The sequence below is a fragment of the Natrix helvetica genome (genome assembly GCF_964273705.1).
Source record: "Natrix helvetica genome assembly, chromosome: 3".
In the NCBI taxonomy this organism is placed as follows: domain Eukaryota; kingdom Metazoa; phylum Chordata; class Lepidosauria; order Squamata; family Natricidae; genus Natrix; species Natrix helvetica.
Window position 1 is genome coordinate 86,374,051 of NC_138549.1, and position 24,817 is coordinate 86,398,867.

The following is a 24,817-nucleotide window of genomic DNA, read 5'->3' on the forward strand; positions in this document are numbered from 1 at the left end:
TATCACACAACTGTCTTTAGCACGTCTGATGATCCCAACATAGGTATGTTTTATTGTTATGTAAACATGTAGTCACCATTCCTCTGATAAGTTAATTCTTCCTTGAGTTGTTTCGACTTAATTGGATTTCATCCATGTTGTTCTTCAGGGAACAGTACAGAAAGAGGTTGTCATTTCCTTCTCCAGAGATAAATTTTATTCACTACCCCATTTGAAAGCTAACAATTCTGGGATATTTGTGGTCCAATCTTTCCTAGCAATTTTAGGATCAACCAGGAATCAATTATATTTTATGAAGCTATGCACTCAGTTCCCAATTTAATAGGAAATATTAAAAGAAAGAAATTACTTTTTTCAACCTTTGATTCTTTCATGATTCTTAATTTGAAAAATGTGTTGACCAAAATTGCAACATCTTCTATGTCAGGGGTGTCAAACTCGCGGCCCACAGGCGAGATGCATTATGCACTGTCCATGCCCACCCCTGGTTTAGCGAATGGGGAAAAAGTTGCAATACGACACTTGATGAAAACGTGTCATCGCGCATTTAATACAACTGTTCTGTATGTTTACAATTACCTCGTCCACTCAAATTTATTGTAACAGTGATTTACCTTTTGAAACAATATGAATCTACTGAAACAGAAGTTTCAGATTATTTTTTTAAAATTTAAGATTAAGATGCATCACAAAGCTTCTTCTTAAACCCTTGGAGACATAGTGATGAGTTGTCAGCAGCTGCTTAAAGTACCATCATGCACAAAGATATTTTAGGAGAAAATAATACAATGTGTTTGAATAATGAAGTCTAATTTGAATAAAATATAATTGTGTCCTTTTTTAAAAAAAATAAAGGAGATTATATAACAGTTTTGTATAGATAAATGTTCTACATTTCACATTTTGCAATAATAAATTTTTATGATTTAAATTTTCCCTCTGAGAAATATCACCCAGCATGAGCATTATTCATTTATCTCAGAATAATTGTACCAAAACAAACAGTATCAATAATTTATATAATCTACAATTCAAGAAACAGACATATTAGAATACCATAGAATGCAATTCGAAATAATGTTAATAACTTTTATAATATAGTAGTATCTAAATAATGTAAGTTAGGTATAATTTAGGTATAAAATGCTACATACTCTTATCTTGTTTATTAACAACATATATTACTCATTTTAAATTATACTGCATATTTTTAATTAATATATAACAACAAATTCCTATTTTTGTTCAGGAAAACTAGCAGTGTACAAAACAGCACCTCAATTTAAGTTCATATCAACCTTGTTTGCTTATTTTCCAGGAAAAAAAATATATTTTTAAATCAGATGGGTAAAAATTAAAACAGCAATTTAATTATATTTTATTCACATATTTAATGGAAACCACTTCCAGGACCTGATTTTTCAACCAATTACTATTAGTTAATCTGAACAAGAGAGTCAGTTTGGTATGGTAGTTTAGGCACCATGCAAAAAAAACAGGAGACTGTGACCCAAAGGTATTTTTCAAAAGACAACTGGACTTCCTTGTTTTTTCCCTGTTTCATTTCTCATCCAAGAAGCTTCTTCAGTTCTGTTCTTCGGCTTCTTGAAGAAGAAGCAAAACGTTTTCAAAGGAAAAAAAACCAAGAAAGTCCACTTTCCTTTTGAAAAGCACAGTTTGGACAACCATCAGCTGGGTGATTAAGAATCTCCATAAACAGGAGACTGTGAGTTCTACCTCTGTCCAAGACACAAACCAGCTGGCTGACCTTAGGCCAGTCACTCTCTCCCAGTTGTGGAAGAACACAATGGCAATTCACAAATTTCTTGCATTTACAAAAATGCATGTTTGTAAAATGTACAAAAATCTTGCCAAGAAAACTATACAGCATAGGTGTCCAATATTTTGGCTTGCCTGGGCCACACTGAGCAAAGAAGAATTATCTTGGGCCACGTGTAAAATATATAGTTTTAGCTAAGGTACACAAATCACATAAACATTTTGATAATTATGATTTTGTGGGGCAGCATTACTAACTCTTCAGGGCCAAATGTGATCCTTGGACCCCTCTGCTATAGAGCCTAGTCCAAATACCGTATTTTTCAGAGTATAAGGCGCACAGGAGTATAAGACGCACCAAGGTTTTGAAGAGGCAAATAAAAAAAAGTTTTTGCACTCTGCAAACCTTTCCAAATGGCCCATTTTTTACGAAAACAGCCCCCCCCCAAAGGCATGAATAGCCTTTAGGGGACTTGCAGAGTGCTCCTCGGGGGGGGGGGGGAAATGAGCAAAAAAAAGGCCTGTTTTTTGTGAAAACGGGCCCCTTTTTCATAAAAAAGGGGCATAGATAGCCTTTGAGAAGCTTATAGAGTGCTCCTGGGGACTGGGAGGGTAAAATATGCACGGCCATTTTGGTGAAGGGGGCGGAGTTTTGGGAGGCAAAAAAATGCTGTATCCAGTGTATCAGACGCACCCAGATTTTCAGCCTCTTTTTTGAGGGAAAAAGGTGTGTCTTATACTCTGAAAAATACAATAGTTGTTGCCAGAAGTCAGAACAGAGACACAAATACAAAGGAGTGAGTGAATGAGTGTGTGTGTGAGAGAGAGTGGGTGGAAAAGAGACTAACAACATGGGATTGTTAATTTCAGTAGAGATTAGTACAACAAATTTCTTCAATCTTTTTGAATTTTTTTCCAGTTGTAAGATCATAAGCAAGCAGAATTTCAGTGAGCAACAACAAGTATCACACAACACAGCAGGAACATAGTTCATGGTTCTTAAATCACGGGAAATTATAATTGATTTCTAGAGTTTAATCCAGAAAGCTAAAATATTTTAATCATTTGTAGGGTAATATTCTTATACTGTAAAATAAAATAAAAAATAATAATAAAAATGATGGTTTTCACATGCTAGAGCTGAGCACTGATCGAAGATTTCTTATTTTGGGGAAACACTAGAGATCTTCATGACGAAACCATTGCTTGTATCATAATGAAATATAGTCCCTGCAGTTTTCTTGGCAAGGTTTTTCAGTAGTGCCTCCATCCTAGGGGTGAGCGAAAGTGACTGGCCCAAGGTCACCAAGCTGACTTTGTGCTTATGGCAGGATTAGAACTATGGACTCCTGGTTTCTAACCTGATTCTAACCCTTAACACTACAAGAAACTGGCTCTCACTGTAAAGTATGTATACGTATATTAATAACAAAAGGCAGAGGTTGGAACTGCTATTCAAGGAAGGCAATGGTAAAACAGAACTTCAACGTTATAGTTGGCTGATAAAATTGCAGAAGCATCATTTCTAATGAAAAAAATTGATCCAAAAAAGGGCTATGTTACCCTACTCCAACTTCACTCAGATTTGTATTTAGCTGAAGAATCTAGTTCCTTAAAGACCAACCTTCTGTTCTAAAGAACCCTCTATTGGCTTCTGAGCTGACAGGCAAGTAAACAGGGTCAGCAGCACAGAAAGTACTCAAGCAGAGCTCAGCAGAAGGCATCCAAGCATGTGAGATTTAAATAAAGGAGATTTATGGTCAAATTCCAGAACATCCATGAAATTCACTGAACATAACCCTTAGGAAGACAACCCTCATTTCACTTGCTTCACAATGTTGTTCTGAAAATGAGAAGAAAGATGTATGATAAATAAATTGTGCTCAGTTCCCCTTCCCTCAAGAAACACATAAATTCAGTCCTACCAGATATTTTTAAAGATTGCTATAAACCTATACAATAAAAAAATGTTTTGGCATTCATCTTAATATATGTGGAAATACATTTTAAAATGGAATCACTATTGGCTGGACCATAATTAAAAAAACAACAGCAAATGTATAGTTTGTGAGGTTGAATCCATGGATCAAGTTGTATAGGATGCTAACCTATACCTGCCTTGTGATCAATGTTCAATGAAGTTGAGAAGGGATTTATGAAAACTATTGTCTACAATTCACTTTCGGTGTTAAGTGCAGGCCTTTCTCAAAGGGGCTCTTTCTAAGGAATGCCTGAAGATGTAATAGATCTGTGATAGCGAACCTATGGCATGCATGCAACAGGTGGCACGCGGAGTCATATCTGAGGGCATGAGAGGCGTTGCCCTATATCACCTTTTTTGGCCTTCCGGAGGCCATTTTTGCCCTCTCCAGCCTTCAGGAAAACCTGCGGAGCTGTGGATGGCGAAAAACGGGCCCAACAGGCCTACTGGAAGTTAGGAAATGAACTTCCAGTAGGCATGTTGGGCTGTTTTTCGCCCTCCCCAATAGGCCTACCGGAAGTCCGCATGTGCACGCATGCACCAGGGGGAGAGTATTGCATTATGGTTGTCGCCCTTTTGGCACTTGAGCAGAAAAACGTTCGCCATCATTGTAATAGATTATTCATAAAGGATATGGTGGAAAATTAAAGTCCAATTCTCAGGTCCAATGGAGGTGCCAAGGCAGGGTCTTACAGGATTGTCTGGAATAATTTTGATTCTGTGAGACTCAAGCTGTGATATAGGGTTCTTCAGTCTGTTAGCCTGACAATCGGTCCATTAGATCCAAGTCCATCTTAGATGATTAAAGCCACTGACAATTTCACCGGTGTTTATATCCATGTAGTGATATCAGCCTCTTTGAGTCAGGAAATGATCCCCTTGGCCTTGAAGGAGACTGTGGCATGTCATTTCCTCAAGAGATCATGCTGCATGGTTTTAGACAACTAATACGTAGTCTGTTTTTCCCCTTTTTAGGAAAGGTGGTAGAGAAACTGGTTGGACTTCACCTCCAGAAGTCTCTGCAGAAGTGTATTATCTACACAGTTTGGTCAGGCTTCAGGTTGGAGTTTAGTATAGACACTGGATTGATCTTGCTCATCAATGACAGACCCAGGATGGCAGTGGGATATCTGTTCTGACCTAGGCTACCCAAGAGCATGAAGCAACGCCTTGTCCCAACAAAAAACCCTTTTATTAATTTACTGTGAATTCTGCTCATTTACATCCACTGAAGTCTTTTCAGGGGAAGATTTACAGTCACAGACCTTATCTGGCTTGGAGAGCTGCCAGGCCAATATCTGCAAAACTTGGCAAGGAGTCTTGGAGATTCATGAACCAACTAAGCGAACTAATTGTCTCCTGCAAACTCCACTCCCCTTTCGCTCTTTTATTTCCTCTGGGAGAGGCCATTCATTGTCCACCTTTGGCCTTACTCCCAAATCGGCCCTTGTTCTTTAGCTGTTCCCTTCGTCTGGGAACTCTGGGCATACACACACTGGGAACAAGCTCCAGCTATTTGTCTGCCTCACTGATGTCTGACTCTGAAGGCAGCTGATAACTGGCATACGGCTCTGGCCCCCTCTCTGCCTCTGACACAAAGCCCTCATCAGAGCTTTCCCCAGACTCCAGGACTGGACCATGTTCCTCCCCAATCTCCTCACTGTCCGAATCTGCTGCCAGCTCAGCTGGCCACTGGGGGGGCCACAACAGTGTCCATTCTTGATTTATCTGCAGTTTTCCATATTATCAATCATACGGAACATATTTTGTCCTAGATCCATGAGTTAGGAGGTACCATTTTGTATCTGTGGAGATTCTCAGTCATCTAGGACATAATTGTGTCAAAGGTTATTTTTTTTCTTCAAAAGGCACCTGGATTGTTTTTTACTAGAAAATGGAGGAGGAGGAAGAAGAGGTGGAGGAGGGGGTGAGGGGGAAGGAGGAGGAGGAGAAGTAATAGTAGTAGTAGTAGTTGTTGTTGTTCTCATCAAAGATGTTTCATCAGTTCTGATAGTGGGGGAAAGAAAAACAGGTACTTACAATAGAGAATAGATAGGGGGAATTGAAAGAAAAGTTCTGATAGGATGGGGTGTGTGGAAGGACTGTATTTGTTTGCATGCATCTGGTCATTAGCACTCTCTGAGAACTATTGAGGTCACTTGGGGGTTTATCTGTGCCCTCAGAGTCACCTGAATCAGTAGTAACAAATGCAGGGTTCTTCCTGAAAAAACTGTGACTATGTCTGGAGATACTCTGCTGTCAATTCTCAATGAAATCACACTGCAAAGCATTTATTTTTTGCAAGATCCAAGATTTATTTATTTATTTTTATTTATCTAGTAGACTTATACGGAGCACATCTCACCTAGAGGGGACTCTGTAGAGTTTAGAATCATAAAAGTTGAAACATGGGTGTAATCTGGGGATCTTCTCAGACTCACAGCTCTTACTCCATGAGCAAATGACAGCTATGGGGAACAGGGTCCATGCACCTGTAATTTGGTATGCCAGCTGCACCCTTTCCTGAGCTTGGAGACCGCTCAGATAATCACTCATGCCCTGGTCACCTCATGTTTAGAATGTACTCTACAGGTGCTCCGCTAGAAAACCATTGAGAAGTTACCACTGGTTTAGAATGCAGTGGCACAGGCAGTGTGTGTTACGGTCACATGAGCCTGTTGCACTGCAGAGTATAATGATTATCTGATGACTTCCAGGTATAATTCAAGGTTCCAGCTACCACTTTAAAGCCCTTTATGGCATAGGGCCTGGATATTTCAAAGATCACTTTTACATAAAATCCAATATTAATCAGTGCAAAATGGTCCTTTCTGGGTTATTTGATCCCACCCACCCACTTGGTTTAACACAATGTTTCAAAAATAATAAAATAAAATTCATTTGAAAATATAGCTGATTTAGTATGGTAAAAATAAAGTTTTAAATTGTTATAATTTTGGCATCTTTCGGATATGGTGGACTAACTGTCTGTGAATAACAGAAACAGTACTCCAGAACTTGTAGAAAGCACCTTGTTGGAAGACTCTGCTTTAAGGATTATTGTTTAATTAACAGCTTTATCCATATAGCTTATTTTCGTTTAATTGTTTCTAGTTCAGCAGAACGGAAGCTTCAGGGATGAATTCTTCTATAATAGAAATAATCCATTTTATTTGTGGTGGAGGAAGGAATTTATGTATTACATTTAGGTAACTGTGTTTTTCTTTTCTTTCTTTTATGTGAAACACTACTATTTTTCTATTTTTTTTAAAAAAAGGAAATAACCAATTAGTTTCCTCTATAAGTTACACAAAAATATTAAAGTCAATTCATCATACTTATGACCTGGGAAGCAAAGGGAATGGCAGAACCTGAAAGAAGGATTAATTAATATTGCTGGAGATTTTTCATTAATAGAATTTACTAATGAAAAATTTCTGTCAAAGATTTAGACAATGAAAAAAGACACTCGGGAATTATAAAGTGCTTATGCAGCACTGATAAAAAAACACATATTTATAAGTATAAACACATTATGTTAGTTTCACTTCCACTGATGAACATTCAAATCCTAGTATGGAAACAATATTTAATGTGCTTTAGAGAAAGGACTTTAAGCCTTGAAAATAACTTACTAGTCAAGTGTAATATAAAAAGTATAAAGTTCAAAAACAAAAATGAACGGCACTATGCTCTATAGGTTTGCTTCGAAAATTACCCTTAGGACTGCAGTCTAAAAAGAAAAAGAAGAAATCGCAAATACTTCATCTTTTATGCAGGAAAAGATTTCAACCACAGGTTCTTGGTGCTCTCTGAGCTTGGTTGTTGCATCTTGTTACCTAGTTTCGGTAATGAAACGTCTGTAAGAAAACAACTAAGATCAGAGAGCACCAAGGACCCTCATTTCAATCCTGAGCTACAAATATTCTCCCTTTAAAGATTTTGACTTTAAGATTTTCTAAGCAATCTGCAGGAAAATACATTTTATAGTTTTTTTTTCCAGCATTTTGTCCACATCAGAATAAATCTTCAATTTCATTGCTAAATTCAGCAATATCAATGGCAATAATTATTAGAAAAACAAGCCAGCTGGTTTTACTAGCAACACAAAATGGCAATTCTACAAAATATATGAAGCACAGTAGCAAAAATACAGAAATGTGGATAAAACATGCAATTATGTCAGATCATGCAGAAAAATGCCAAGGTAAAATAAATTTTAAAATCCATTGTTAGTATTTATTGAGTTCCCATGTTTGCAGGAGTCCCAGGGACTGGCCAGTTAGACTTTCTTTTATTTAGACCAGTGCAATTGTTATACATGTTGTCTGAAAGTTGAGGCACACTTCAATGGGTATTTTGACAGAATGTGGTAGTTTATAACTGGCAGTTCTGCCATGTATAATATGTAACCTTAGGTCAGTTAAAATTAAACAATTTTGGTTTATTTGAGACAAGTGATTGAAGGAATGTTCAGGGGAAATCATATCTCTCTGCACTCCCATAATCCCCCTTCGCTATAGTATTCTCTAAGGAGAAAAGCTTGCTCTCCAATTTATCTCTGTAGCTCACAAAGTAAATTAAAATTCCCAACTGAAAAAAAAAACCTGAAGAAATTACAGATGAACTCTCAGACAATATAAGATACAGCAGCACCTAAGCCTATAGAATCTTATAAGCCCTATAAAAGTTGAAAAAACAACTTGACATAAACATTCTTTGTCACCAGTGGATAAAAGAGATGATTTCATCAAATATCAATCTTGTAATCAAGCTCAAAACAAGACTTTCATGAGCTTCTTGATTTATACTTTAAATATACTTAAGACAGTGCTATTACTTTTTAAAACCCTAGAGACAGCTACCACTGTAGAATACGTTGACTATGAATTATTAGTCAACTAAAAACTGCCCTGTTCTCTACCTGAAAGCTACATTGACTGTCTTGTCTTTGTTTTTAAACAGCAGATCAGCAAACAAAGCATGCATTCTAGCATATGCATGCTGCTATATTAGCAGCCCAAATAAAGGCTGTATAAGTGCAATTAATGCGAAATAAATATTGCAAGTCTACTAATAATGCATAAGCGTTTTAATGCTTTAGAACTTCTGTTATCGGTATTGCATCCTGGTAGAGTTTATAAATTGTCAATATATGAAGGGGACTCACTAGGATATAACCACCAGTGCTTCCAGTTAGAGTTGGGCAAAATTCTTGGACTGTAGTACAATCGAAGCATTTTAAATCATTAAGCTCTAGTTAGGTAAAATTGCCACAGGTATTTCTTAGTTGAGTCTGACTGAAAAATATTAAGAGCAAGATAATGGGGGAAAACTTAGAAAATGTATTATGTTGTGAACTTAAGACCTGCCACTTTTATTATATGATGTTTTATAGTTTTTACGCAAATAGATGATTTTGGGACCGAAGATGTTATGAAGAAAATGTTATATTTAAACTCTTCCCTTAAACTGCTTAAAGCACAGGATCCTTTTGTCTTCAAATGCATTGTTGTAGAGAACCAGAGTAATGAAACACTCAGACCAAAATATTAATATTTCTTTTTATGGTCCACAGCAATTAAAATATTTGCTTTCCTAACAGAAAAAAAAATGGTAGTTTTATGAATAATTTCTGTGCATGTACTTTTCTCCTTTGTTATTCCCTGAGTCTTCCAAAAATGAATTGCCAGATTACAACTACAGCGCAAGTTTATTTACTGTGGATGATCATATATTCTGAAATGCACATTCCCCCCTTTGTGAGAATAACCAATGCAGCTGTCAGAAATCTTGCAGCCTGTTTTTCCCCAATACTGATTATTTTATACAAGACATTGATCATTGAGCAACTCAATGTTTCTCTTTCCACCAGACAATAAAATATAAAGGAAGATCTAAAATAATTACCATATTAATGTCAGAAATTAAACTTGGTTGCACTTTTAGGACTGAATAAAAAGTTCTCTTGTGATTTGTATACTCATTTGATGCTCAACGAGAATTAATCAATACATCCCAAATTTGCAAATTAGCTTCAAAGTAAACAAATACTTCTCAAATATAATTCAGGAATTTCCAAACACAGCAAATTAAATGCTCAGAAATGCTAGGAAACATGTTTGGAGATCTCCGAATTATGTTTCAAGTTCTTCCCACAGCCAAATATCTTGATTCAGAATATGGAGATCTGAACTTATTCATTTATTTCATTATCAGTCTCTGCTTTTCTCCTAAGCTTAAGTGTAGTTCTCATACAGTTTGCTGAATTTAATATGACACCAAACATTTTTAATATTTGGGGAGAAAAAGACTTGAATGGCTTCTAAGAGATGTCATATTTTCAAAACTTCTCACAAAGGCCTGCTGTAAATCTATTCTCAAGTCAGGGTTAAAAGAAGGCCTATTGCTTCTAAACCTGGTGCTATCCACCCCAATCATTCACACTAAACAAAAGCACTATATTAAGAAGCAGCAGCAGATATTTTAACAGTGGGATGTTAGGAAAAACTTTATAACGATTAAGTACACTACAGTATTACTATCGAATCAGTTACACAGGCAGCTGGAATTATTTTAAAATGAGTGCAGCTAATTCTACCAGAATAACATCAATGCAAAATATTCCCGGCATAGGTTTCATTTTTTTCTCTTAAACTTGAAACATTTTTTTTTCTGTTTCTTAAAATAGGAAATATACAATCATCCCTTGGATTACAAAAACAGAAAGAATCCCGTGATTGTAAACATTTGCACCAATAAATATGCTGAACATCTGTGCAGGACTGTACCAAGACTGCAATCTTACCACCTACTCCTGGGCATGAGGGATTTGAGTGAATAAAAGAACTGTAAGAAGCCATGGGGTCCTAAAGTTCAAAACGAACACCCTCCCCCCCTTTTCTAGAAGGAGGTCATTCATTTTAACATACAGTGGTATAATCCCATTAAAGACTAATAGAAAAAGAAATTATACAGGCTGCTATTTGGTGAGAATTAAATACAAATTAAGAGCAAATGCTGCCTGTGTTTTTTTTTAAAGAACCGCTGTACAATTTTCTTAATACTTGCACAATTTAGATGAACAATTTTCTTTCATTCGCACAGTTTATTCTAAATATAAAACAAGGCCCCCCTTAAGCATTTTTCGTAACAAATTAAACATTTACGTTTTTTAGTGTGTAGGGAGGCTTAGCATTCACGCAGCTTCAAAACCGAAGTACAGCCTCAAGGGAAGCCTCTCCGCTGACAAATTAATACCTTAGAGAATAGGCCTGAATGGTGGCAATGAACTCATTTGTTCCCACAGTAATGAAGAATGACTCTTTCTTTACCACATCTGTGACTGTTGCTATGGTGACCCAGACTTACCTCATTGCTTCTCGAAGGGCTCCACGCTCACCCACAGTCGTGTGCTTGATGTCATCAAAATTATTTTCCAGTTTCTCACAGTTCTGCAATAGTAATAGCAATAATAATAACATAAAGCAATATAATGCAAACAGAAGACTCTGCGTAAAAAGTAGCGTTTCCAAATCCAAAAAGCAGCGTTGGGCAAATCCCCCATTCTAGTGGGCTAAATTGCCTGCATTCATTCTCAGTGCAAACATAGCTGATTATATTGATTACATATTCACACAAATTACTCATTTTTGCTTTTAATTGCATAGCAGTAATTAAAAATGACACTGTGAACTCAGCAACAAAGTACAGGTGAAATTTGTATGGTTGCCATGACAACCCTCTATCAACATTCGGGGGGGGGGGGAATAAAAATTTCTTCCTAATGTGTGTACATGTTTTTCTATATGTAAAACAGCGAAGGGAACACCATCAAATAGTTCTGCTAAATTACATATATGCACTATATGGAGAAGAAATATAATCAGCCATGCTTTAACATTATAGGAAAATTTTATACACAGATTACAGAATCCAAAATTTCTTAATAGTACATATGAAAGTCCAAGCTTCATCAAACACAAACATCAACAAACTGTAGAAAACTGTAGAAAAAAAAGAGAAAATATGTTTCAATAATGGCTGCAATCCTAAGAGGATCAAATTAGTCTACTTTGCCTAGGACAGATGTGCTCATAATATTTGCACTCTAGATCTTTGTGGCAAACCCACCAAAATTTTGCTTCATCTCCCTTGATTGTTATGTTTTATTAGAGCTTGAGGTAGAAGTTATAGCAGTGGTGGGTTCCTATCGGTTTGGACCAGTTCAGCCGAACCAGTAGTGGTTTGGCAGCCTGGGTCGCTGAAACTGACAGCGACCCAGGCCTGCCACGCCACCGAACCAGTTCTCCGGGCAGCGCCATAGTGGCCACCATCTTGGTTTTTTGCTTCTGCGCATGCGCAGAACAATTTTAATTGCACTGTGCATGCACATGCAGCACGCATCAAGTGTGCGCACGCACAGCGGCCCACGAGCAAAGCAGCAGTAGTGTGTGCCGGGGCCTACCCCCTGAGTTATAGTTAACATTTCAAATGTATTAAAGCCCTACAAAGGCGCCACAAGTTATTATCTCTAAATGGGCTGCTGAAAGTAATAAAGTATTTACTAGCTGAGCCTTATTTGCAAGATTAGTCTGAGTGATAGCAGCAATATCTCAGTGATCTAATGGGTTTGGAATTATTGTCATATCACAACTGAAGACCTGTAGGGAGGTTCGACATATCTGCCACACAACCAACATTATGAATCACTTAGTTGTTCTCAGGGGCACAAGTTGTGTGAAATCTCTGTGGTGGCTGATACAGCATTTTTCCCCAAGCAAATGCAATTAATTCCAAACCACAAGAGTTACAGAACCACACCATGAAATCACCTACTCTAGACTCTTTCCCTCATCCCCAAATCAAAATGCAAGTACAGCCTGATCTTCTGTTAATAACAGCAGAAATTTAAGGAGCCAAATTTAAGATGATTTCCCCCCCCAACAATCTCCCTGATGTGTTTTTTTTTTTTTAAAAAAACACCAAATTCTAATAAATCCCCTTTTTTCACTATGACTCCTGCTCTGATTTCTAATTTGGTATTCTGTAGCTTCATCCTCTCTATATTCTTGATCTTTTCCTTTCTGACCAAGTGCTTCTTAAGAAAGATAAAAGGTGCATTTCAGGATTCCTTTTGATTGAGTTAGTTATGGACTCCAATCATCCACAAGATATGATAAATTGTTAGTGGAGAAATGACCTGAGACTGTTCACAATGAAGCAATGCTGTAGTCCTGTTGTTTGAATTTAACACTTTAATACACCTCTTCAAAGAAGCCTTATTCACCCAGAGTAGCTAGGAGATTTCTGCAGTCCCTCCGGAACCAGACCAATCTTATCATTTTCTTTCTGAACAGGAACTGTCTTGAGTGAGTTCAGAAAAATTCCCTCTTTACTTCTCCTGGAAAGAGCCATAAATACAAAAGAACCAGTGGTGGAATTCAATTTTTTTTTACTACTGGTTCTGTGGGCGTGGCTTGGTAGGCATGGAATGGCTTGGTGAGCGTGGCAGGGGAAGGATACTGCAAAATCCACATTCTCCGCCCCCACATTCCAGTGTGGGCGGGGCCATCCTATTTGCTGGTTCTCAAAACTACTCAAAAATTCTGCTACTGGTTGTCCAGAACCTGTCAGAAATGGATGAATACCACCTCTGAAAAGAAACCCTGAGTCAGGGGTAATCCACCCCATGAAGAGACACCAGTGAAACAGAGCCCCCCCCCCCCCATATCTGCACCTAAACCCTACACCTAGGGTTTAGGTGTACGACAATTTAAGCCTGTTGTCTCACATTAAGACCCTCATAGCCTCCAGGAGGACATCAGACACATCACCAATCAGCCTTGTTAGACCTCTTTCAGTGGCTTCGTGACAATGCTAAATAGTGGTGAGGACCAAACTTGTAACATCTTCAAGGAGCAGCCACTGGTCAAACCTGTCCTCTCCCAGCACTACTAATAGGAACCCCCTGCAGTGGATGAAGTAGCATCACTTAACACCTATTGGTGGTACAGAAGAATATCATGATTGACTGTATCAAAAGTTTTAAAGAGATGTAAAGGAACAAGGGTGGATGAACTACCCTCATCTAAATCCCTATAAAGGGAATCTACCATAGCAAGCAAAAGGGAAAGGTTGGAGGTCAAGTAATAATTTCTACTCTCTCTCAAGCCAGCAAGGTCCTCTTAAGGAGAAGGCACACTGTAGCCTCCTTCAAGGCTAATAGCAGTGTTCCTTCTCATAATTGAGGCATTATTAATCTCCCAGGTCAAGCAAACTACTACAACTGCACAGATAGCCAGGAGATGCAAGGTAAGAACTGTTATGTTTTTGGGAGAAAACAGAATGTTATGCAAAGCCAAGAGAAGGAGGAGGATATTATTAACCCAAAGGAATTAAAGGGATGAGATAAGAAAAAGAAAACTAATTAAAACTAATTTATACTAATACACCACTGAACATCTTGATACCTTCCAATCCTTGGAAACTATTCTTTAATCACATCCATGGATTGCTTCATTTTTTTCTCCTTTAAAGGTCTATCCTCTTTTTCAGAATCTTATCAGTTTCACCTAACAATTTCTTTCTTCTTATATCCCATTCACTCTTCAGTCATATATGCATTCTAAAAGTTGATCTTTATTCAATCTCACTAAATGACCAGCACAGCTCTGTGAACTTTTTTCATATTGCTTAGTCGCTTTTTTATTTAGGCTACAGTTTTTTGGTAACGGGAGTTACAGAGATATGTTGTTTTTATTACAAAAGAAAGAATACTTACTGCTTTCTAATTTACAATCAATATTTCTACCCTGGCTCTACTATTTTTAGAGGCTTAATCTTCCAAACTGTTCTTTGTTCCTAATTTACTTCAAGTCTCCAATCTAATTCTATTTTACTATGCTTAACTACTTCCCATTCTTACCTCCCTACTTATTTTCTGTAACAGTCTAACATTCTCACATTTCTAATCTGTAATCTCTATACAATTTTGTATTTAAAATTTTAGCTGTACCCTGGTCCCAATTATTGATACTGTCAACTACTACTCCTGCCTGCCTCTACTGTTGTCAGCTTTTTAATCTGAGTTCAACCATCCTGTTGTGGCTTTTGCCACATTTGCTTCTGGTTCCACCTCTATTAGCATTTTCAGGTTTAGCTTCCTGGCATGAGGTCTCCTCTTTGGCCTGCTCCAGCTTGACCCTTTCTGAGCTACTCTTGCTTGACACTTTAGAAGCCACACTCATGCTTGGTCCTTTTCTGTCACAGCTGCTTTGCAGACTAGAGGGTGAGCTGCCTTCTGTCTCCTTAATGGGGTGATGACTGGGGTGATGAAGGCATGTCTAGATGTTGATTGGTTGTAATTCAGACTCCTTGTCTGGCTCCTCTATATTAATTACTTGGCATTCCCAAAGTGGAAGAGACTAATCATTTTCTCTCCCTTCCTTATACTTTTGGCTTAGACTTCTCACAGAACAGAACACAACAGAACAGAACAGAATAGAATTCTTTATTGGCCAAGTGTGATTGGACACACAAGGAATTTGTCTTTGGTGCATATGCTCTCAGTGTACATAAAAAGACAAGATACATTCATCAGGAATCGTAAGGTACAACACTTAATGATAGTCATAGGGTACAAATAAGCAATCAGGAAACAATCAATATCAATATAAAACATAAGGATACAAACAACAAAGTTACAGTCATGCAGTCATAAGTGGGAGGAGATGGGTGATAGGAACGATGAGAAAACTAATAGTAATAGTAATGCAGTCTTAGTGAATGGTTTGACAGTGGTGAGGGAATTATTATAGTGATGGTGTTTGGGGGAAAAAACTATTCTTGTGTCTAGTTGTCTTGGTGTGCAGTGCTCTATAGAGTCGTTTTGAAGGTTGGAGATGAAACAATTTATGTCCAGGATGCAAGGGGTCTGTAAATATTTTCACGGCCCTCTTTTTGACTCATGCAGTGTACAGGTCCTCAGTGGAAGGCAGGTTGGTAGTAATTGTTTTTTCTGCAGTTCTGATTATCCTCTGAAGACTGTGTCTGTCTTGTTGGGTTGCAGAACCAAACCAGATAGTTATGGAGGTGCAGATGACAGACTCAAAAATTCTTCTGTAGAACTGAATCAACAGCTCTTTGGACAGTTTGAGTTTCCTGAGTTGGGATTATGCATTATTTACTTAGTTTTGACAATATATTGCTCTTACCACATTTAATAACCACATATCACCTGCATAGTGACAAAAAACTGTATAATTTGTGTACATTAAATCAACAAATGTGAAACAAACTTTATTTTTCAAAGTCGTATAGTTTTTAATCACTTTGTAAAACATATATCACATCTACACGCTCTCTATTGGAAAAAGTATGCTAACCTTCACAAATGTGGTTAAATTTTCTGAATATCTTCCTAGGTACTTACAAATTAATCCCCATGTCATTTTTCCATTCATTATTACCTTTTCCTTTATATAAGGAAATAATAAAATCCTCCCAACTACCTGACACAAAGTCTTTGCACACATTAAACAAGGAACAAAACAACTCTAGAAGCAAATAGATCGATATTTTAAAACTTCTTCAGCTACATCTTCTACAACAGGAATCTTAAAACTTTTTATCATTCTCGCAGTATTTATGTCTACCTTTTCAGTCTTATTCTTCATAGACATTTATACTCAGAATATGTTCCATTTCTGTTCTTTGACATATGATTCTGAATCCCATACAGATCTTTAAAACACTCTGTTTAGGATTCTCTAGTTGCTTCCAAAATAATTTTATCACTTTAATTTTTAATGCCGTATAAAATAGATATTTGGTAAGTCATCTTCAAGCACTTTCAAAACATTTTTATCATTTCATCAAAATTGTTCTCCATTCCCTTTGACTAATTAAATCTTAAATGACTCTTTGTTTTTTGATTACATTACATAAATACATTATATTACATTACATACAGGGAAATCAGACTTAGATAAGAGTTGCTTACTGCAACTATGAACCTCATCATTGTGCACTAATGTGGGAGCTCAGGAAAAACAAATGAACTTCCTTCAGAAGCAGAAGCTCCACGCAGATAAATCCAAAATCTAGTTATCAGGAGTAATGTTTGTCATGCCTCTTTTTTTCTACGAGCTTCATTGAATTTTTGTTTTTGTTTTACTTCCTTTATGTTTCTGCCTATCTGAAGATCATTTCTGACTTAGGCTCTAAGTCAAGTAACTCAGCCTTCTGTTGTGCTTCTGCAACAGGTAGCTGACTATCTAGCTCAGGGGTTTCAAACTCAAGGTGCTTAAATCTGGTCATCAGGCTGGCCTGGAAATAGCAACGAATGTGGTGCCTCTGGCAGCCAGAATGGGGCATGGGGTGGGTGGGAAACACATGTTTTCAGCCTGGACGGCCTCCTGCAGTACTCTACCAGGCAAAACGGGGCATGTGTGCCCCCTCGCATTCTGTTTTGGCTGGCAAAGTGCTGCAGGAGGTGTTCATCCTGTCTCTCCCCCCCCTGCCAGCCCTCCCTTGGAGAACTATAATGCTGATCCAGTCCTCAAAAAAATCCAGTTTGACACCCCTGATCTGTGTAGGGGAGCACAGGGGGGTCAAACATGCATGCGCAGGGGGAAGAGGCATGGGGGTATTGCATGTGCATTGCATTATGGGTATGGGCATGTAGACATGCGCTATCACTCAGGCACGCTTTCGGAATGTGAGGACAAAAAGATTAGCCATCACTGAACTAGGACATCTAAATAGTATACTTCTGCACTCATGATATATAAATAAATATTCCAAGATACAAAGTCAAATATTTACAACAGTCAGTGTCTTAACACCAGCAATATTTTCAAAGTTAGTAATTAAATTAAATTTAAAAAGCTAAGTAGCTTTAATTCTTGCAGAGATGTTTTGGGTTGTTTGTTTTCTCTTTATTTTTTTATTAACCAAATAGAGTCCCTTCAGGCAATTGTAATTTTTAAGTACAACTAGAAAAAAAGCAACTGTATTTTTACTATCAAGAAAGGAAAGGGGGAACTTAACGAGGATTTTGACTTTAGCTGCCCAAAAATATGAACCAGTTTTGGTTGTTCTGCAATTAGCCGGATGGAGAAGAGGCAAAGTTAGTTGCTACTTGGTCTTGAGCAGCCTATTCTAATATTCTAAACTCATTTAATCATGAAAGTTTACTTAGATGACATCTATTTATCGGGGGGGGGGGGGGGGTTAAACAAAAAAAGGACATTCAAAATCTCCCAAACCCTACCGGATGACAGTAGTAAAACATCTCCACAACTGTTAAATAAGCAATTAAGAAATATCCAAAGGATATGTCTTATTTCTATTCTCTTATTTACCTTTTATTATTCTTTATAATATTTAGACGTATGGTCCACTATGAGTATGTTCTGTTGAGAAAAACCTAATGCTTATGTATTTACATAATGTCACCCTCTATGCCAATCCTGCATCCATTTCCTAATGAAACCCTCAGTCTTGCTATTGTGAAATTATGACAGATAGCTCAATTCTTTAAAAGACAAACATGAATGAAAAATAATTACCCAAGCTTCCTTATATCACTTTATTAAAAAGGCCTTATCAACTTGTCCAGCTAATGTCAAAATTAGCTTGTTATAATTTTTCAGATAATGCTACAGACATTTTAATACACACTATTAAACATCAGGCTACACTACTGACACTGCTAAGACATAATTACCAAATCAGCAAAGAATATTTCAATCCAGCCTATGTAAGCAGTTCTTTCCTTTCATCTTTTTTTTCAAGGAATTTAGAAGGCAATTTTTAAAAACTAAACTACACATTAATTCTGTCCCATGCTTAATCTGATATGTTTTATACTATTCATTGATAATATAAAATTCATTCTTTGTAATGGGAGAAGAAAAGAATAGTCATCCTTCTGTATCCTTTGTAGATAGAATAAAAGTCTGTTTCCATGGAACAATATTAAATTGCTTAAAGGCACACACAGGTATAGAGACATTGTACAATTAATGAAGTTATGAATAGATACATGGATTATTTAAAAATTATTGAAGGGAAAACTTCTCTAGAAAATAGCATTCAAAAGTGTTTTCAACTAAAACACTTTACATAACATTTGTATGTTCAAAAACATGCAATTCTAATGTAATGAGCAATAGTGCCAAATACAAATATAAAGCCTTGGCTACGACTACATGATCAATGCAGAGAATTTGAAACCATATTGATGGGACCGTGAGCAATCAGCTGCAATGCTGATCTTACACAATAAGCCTCTTTTATTAAGTAATACAATTAGAAAATACAAACTATAAGAATAAAAGAAGAATATAGAAAAAAGGAAGTACCAGATTTTTCAGAGTATAAAATGCACTGGAGTATAAGACACACCAAGATTTTGAAGAGGCAATTTTTTTAAAAAAAAAGTTTTTGCACTCTGCAGACCTCCCAAAAACGGTCCTTTTTTTTGCGAAAATAGGTTCGTTTTTTGTCCAAAAAAAAAAGGGCATGCATAGCCTTTAAGAGGCTTATAGAGTGCTCCTCAGGGCTGGGGGGGCAAAATGGCCTGTTTTTCATTCATTTTTGCCCTCCCCAGCCCCCAGGAGCAGTCTGGAAACCTCCTAAAGGCTATGCATGGCCATTTTTGCAAAGGGGGCAGGGTTTCAGGAGGCTAAAAATGATGTATTCAGTGTATAAGACGCACCCAGATTTTCAGCCTCTTTTTTGAGGGAAGAAGGTGTGTCTTATACTCCGAAAAATACGGTATATAAAGAATCACAAGAAGTTTAAACACTTTTAGTAACTTAACACTATCTCATAAAATACCACAAATACTCTTTTCATCTTATACCTCATTTCTTAACTTCAAACAAAATCCAACAGCTTCATTATTCATTCCTTATTAGAAAAAATACATTTATCAGAAGTAACTATATATCTATTTCCACCTTGATCAAACAAATAAATCCTTTATTCTTTCCCTATAGTTTCAACAATCATAGTTTTAATTACTTCAAATAATATCATAGAAGTTGATTTGCTTTCATTTTTTTTTCTGTCCCATCTCAGAGAACTAGTCAGAGAACCCTTCAAGACTTTAACAGATGTTTTATACATAGTACAGGTTATACAAATCAATCTTCTGTTTTAGTACAAATCATTTTCAGTCTTATCCAGTATACTTTGTTCTTCTTCTGTGATATCATTAACATTACATTTGTCTACGATATGAGATTAATTTGTGAGTCCCTTGTTCAAAAACATTCTTCAAAACATCCAGTGTTAAAGTATTTTGTCCTATTCTTTGTTAGCAAGTCAGATTTAAATATTCTCCTTTAATTGTAATCTTTATTTTCTTCTAATTCTCTTTGGTGTGCAACCTTCAAAGTTCCATCCTATCATCATGTTTTTCCACAGAACTCAAACATCCTAATTTTCCCAGAAGAAGAATTTTTGTAACTAATTTTAAATTTGTATTCCAAATCCATCTGGATCCTTAGTCCAGCTTAATTTTTCAAAACCCACATTCTAAACATCCTCTTGCTGTTTATTAAAAAAAATAAGTCTTTGAAGTCATATTTAAAATTTATTTCTTTAAGGAGAAGGAAACTGACCCAGTGAATGCAATAAAAAGTTGCTGTTCTGAAGGATGTTAATATTTCCAAAGCAGTAAAAAATAATTCCAAAGGTGATTAAGTAATGAGATTTGTCTACTTTTCTACTCATAAAAGGCTGCATTACAACTTACAATCTTAAAAGATATCCCAACTATTTGAGTCATAAGCAGAGCACAAAACCTTGGTTCATGAGGTCTAGTAATGAAGAACCGCTGATCAGAGTGTGCATGGGCAATCTCCCAATCTCTCCTTTTTTGAGATATTTCACTGACTAGGCTCCAGGATTCAGCCACCGATCTCCACCGCAAACACTAACCCAATTCTATAGCTCTACCTGGTGCTCACCCAAGTATCTCTGATCTTTAGAATCTGGATTATATATTCACTCCTGCTAAGAAGGCATTTACAAATCTGATAGTAGGCAAAATTGTGAGGAGAATAAGTAACCTTTTGCTTGAAAAATCATTATAAAAGTTTAAAAGAATACACACAGGAAAAGCCCATTTCACCTTACTATTTCACTGTCTTCTTTGAAATAACATCTAAAGCAATTTTTTTCATGAAATTAAAATAGAACTAATGCAGATTTGAAGAGCTGTCTAATCAACATCCAGATAAAAGAAATGGATCCAAAAGAATTTTTAATCATTGGCAGATTGAACAGGGATACAAGACCCTTTTCATTCATAATCCCCACTGGGTGAGTTGCACAAATCACAAATAAAAAATTTGGGTAGGTAATCTGCAGTTAAATTCACAGTACACTGGTGAAAACTTAATAATTCAAGTCCTAACTGAGGACCTAGGAATTATTAAGGTAGTGTCTGAGAATAAAGGCAATTCCAAGCAGGGTAACTTTTTTTTTTTTGTAAAATTAGAATCTCCAAGTCTGATAAATTCAAAATTTTCAAATATCAAGGGAGTCATTTACATATTGCTCCGAGGGCTCCTGATTGATATAACAGTGGATTTCTTTTTCCATAAGCATTCAGCTTTGATCTGAAAATCCTAGTATTTTGTAATTGTTTTCCAATTTAGTTTCCTCAATCCTTGCATCATCTGATACAGCAATATCAATGAACCAAATTTGTTGGTTCATTGTCTGTTATGTCAGGCAAGTTATAAACAAGATGCCTATCTGTTTGGATCTTGAAATCAATTAAGATCTTAACTCTATCGTTTTACAAAAGCTTCTCAACTTGGTAGTCCCAGTAGTTTTTACTACATTAAAATCCAAACTTCTGCCAAAGTTTCCAATGAATAATTCCAGCAACTCGGTCATGACATTGCTTGTGGCCAGTTTAGAAATTTTTCTGCAGCCACTGAACAAATAGTCAATTGTTTCATTCTTTTCACTACAAATGCAGCATTTGTTGTTGCTAAATGTTAAATTTTCACCTTTATGCAATTAATTGGCAAATCTTATTTTTAGGTCATTAAAACATTAGGCCACACTTGGAATACTACATTCAGTTTTGATCGCCACAATGTAAAAAAGATGTGGAGACTCTAGAAAGAGTGCAGAGAAGAGCAACAAAGATGATTAGGGGACTGGAGACTAAAACACATGAAGAATGGTTGCAGGAATTGGGTATGTCTAGTTTAATGAAAAGAAGGACTAGGGGAGACATGATAGCAGTGTTCCAATATCTCAGGGGTTGCCACAAAGAAGAGGGAGTCAAACTATTCTCCAAGGCACCTGAGGGTAGAACAAGAAGCAATGGGTGGAAACTAATCAAGGAGAGAAGCAACTTAGAACTGAGGAGAAATTTCCTGACAGTTAGAACAATTAAACAGTTGAACGACTAGCACATATATCTGAGGGGAACCTTTACCTTTATTCACAACAATGTAAAGTCACATCTGCCAGTTATCCGGTGTTGGTTTTGATGTGCATCCAGTTCTTAATATCTTACTTTAAAACCAACTTCTTATCCTGGGTTGTGTGGAAATAATTCACCACAATTCTTCGTTCGGATACCAAGAGAATCCAGGATCTTCAAAATGATATTCATAGGAACCCATAGGAACCCTTACATTTTACTGCTTCCCAATAGAAGCAATAAATAAATATTTATGGTATTATAAGCATAGCTCAAGTTATGGAGGAGGAGCAATATTCAACCAGTCATACATTTATCACATTGACTTTGGCTCTGTGATATTTTTATCCAAGAAGATAAAAAGAAATTAATTCCAAATTTTGAGCAGCAATTAAAAAGAAAATGAAAGCCCGAGCACGGAGGGTGGGCATGCATTTCTAGTGGCTTTCTGCCAAATTATTTCCTATGGGTCTCGATAAGGTCTAAAAGTTTTTACTGTGATGAACCAATTATACTATATTTGCATCTTATCTCTATTAACAGTTGTGTAATGCTGTATGATACCAAGCCAAACAACTCAACAGGGTTATGATAGCAAATCAAATGTAAAAAGACACAATTACAAAGTCAGAATTAAAAAGGAAACTGTGGTCTGCTAATATAGGACACCATACTAGAATTTGCTAATGAGAATTAAATACATAAAAACATTTTATAGATCGGTGAATATCTGAATATATACAGATAATTATTGTGATATGCAACAATGCAAGGTTAAAAATAGTATATATTTGATTATTGTATAAAAGTTTTGTAACTAAAATAGTATTAATTATATAAAACAGTATTAATCATATGCTTCAACTATGGAATGAAGAATTAGAATATCCCATTTTGGAGAATCAATGGATTTAACAGGACTAGGAAACCTGAAAAATAATTAAAATGTAACATTAAAGGATCCAAAAATATTTTCTCATGCTTTTGGACCTTTAAAAGAAAAACAAGTGGACATTAGATTTTTTTTATGTTGCTACTGTAACATAAAAATGTTACTTACTGTAAGAAATGTGTTTTTTTAACTAACTCATATGACCTGTCTTGTCCAGTAATAACCTTATTTTGATTTTAAATCAATATATGTCAATACTATCTGGAAAATAATATTATAATTTAAGAATTTGAATGTGATGCTGAATAAGAAAAGGACAGGAATTTCACAACATGAACTTTGGACGGCTGCTTCTCACAAGGAAGGGGTTTTCCATAGCGCTAGTGATGACAGGTTCAGTCATTTTGTGTGTAACCACAGTGGTGCCTTTTAAGACACTAAGTTCAAACCTCACTTCATAATCACTTTTGGAAATTGCCTATTAATTATTCTAAAGCTATTAGAGATCTTTGGAATTACACTTTGAAAAGCCTTCATCAGGTGAATTCTGAACAAAAGAAAAATGAACTACAAGGTTGAGAAGTTAAGGAATTTGGAAAAGCCAGCAAAAAGCTAAATAGATTTTGATCTAATCTAAGAAGGTTATAAATATATTAAAGATCAGATAAATTTAAGATATTGAATTTCCCTGTAAGATTTTGGGATTATCTATTAAAAAATAAACAAAAATTTAATCGGGAACAGATTTATTTTCGTTATTACTTCTTTTAAGCAGAAGTAAAAAAAGTACAAGTGTAATGCCAATTAATAGTGGGACTTGCAGAATGATACAAAATTATATAACATTGGAAATATGAAAGGACAACTTTGAAGAATGGAAGCCAGAAGCTAGTAACTACAATATCAACACTGTCAACAATGATATCTGCTTCTATTGATAGACTATGTTTAAAAGGTGTTAATGAAAGAAAGACAGATGTGTAACAAAGTTTAATTGATGAGATAAAGTAAAGAATTTGGAACTGCAAATGACAGACCAAAAGAATGATTTGGAAAAGCATTTACTCACTTTTTGAAAACTTCTGAATTCTGCCCCCAATATCAATCTGCCCTCTGAGTCTTCAATCCCACCTACTTTGGGATGTGACCTTGACATACCATGTTCTGCCTAGTGGAGTCTTTGAGCCAATGGAAGTTACAAACCCTGAGCTAACAACATCAGTCATTTGCTGAACCGAAAGTAAGTAATCTGGGTATGTAACTATTGGGATTTTCTAAGAGGAGTTCTATTTAGAATTATAACTTCAGTTAAAAATGAATACAGATCTGTTTGTTGATTAAATGTATTGGTTACCAAGCTTCATCACAATCTTAGGTGGTGTGCAGAATGAAACAATTAAAAAATAGCAACACAAAACATAAATCCACCCTTAAATTAAACATGATTCTTGGGAATTTCATGCAAATGGTCCACACAGTTTTATTTGGCAACAATAAAGAAGTGATTTTGTCACTGTTCTTTATGTTCTTTATTTCTTTTTTTAATTCAGGTCTGGTCTATAGTTGTGATAGAACCTGGTGTTGGCTTTCAAATATAGAGTAAGAGCTTTCTATTTGGCTCGGATAGAAAGAAGTAGAATGCGAGAAAAAGACATGGAATGAGAAAGAGTTTGTATGTTAAATGTTAGAGAAGAAGGTGGTTACC

At 36.2% G+C, this 24,817-nt stretch overlaps 1 protein-coding gene across 6 annotated transcripts in view; it reads right to left on the minus strand.

Moving 5' to 3' along the window:
• The window catches only part of DPYD (dihydropyrimidine dehydrogenase), a 628,073-nt gene that overhangs the window by 520,829 nt on the left and 82,427 nt on the right, over positions 1–24,817 (minus strand). For 5 of the 6 annotated variants that reach the window (XM_081946458.1, XM_081946461.1, XM_081946460.1 and 2 more), the window contains exon 3: positions 11,132–11,214. The exons of the other annotated variant lie outside the window; for it this stretch is intronic. In XM_081946458.1, coding sequence (XP_081802584.1) covers positions 11,132–11,214 — 83 coding nt within the window. The remainder of the gene's footprint in view (positions 1–11,131; positions 11,215–24,817) is intronic. 6 annotated transcript variants of the gene reach the window in all.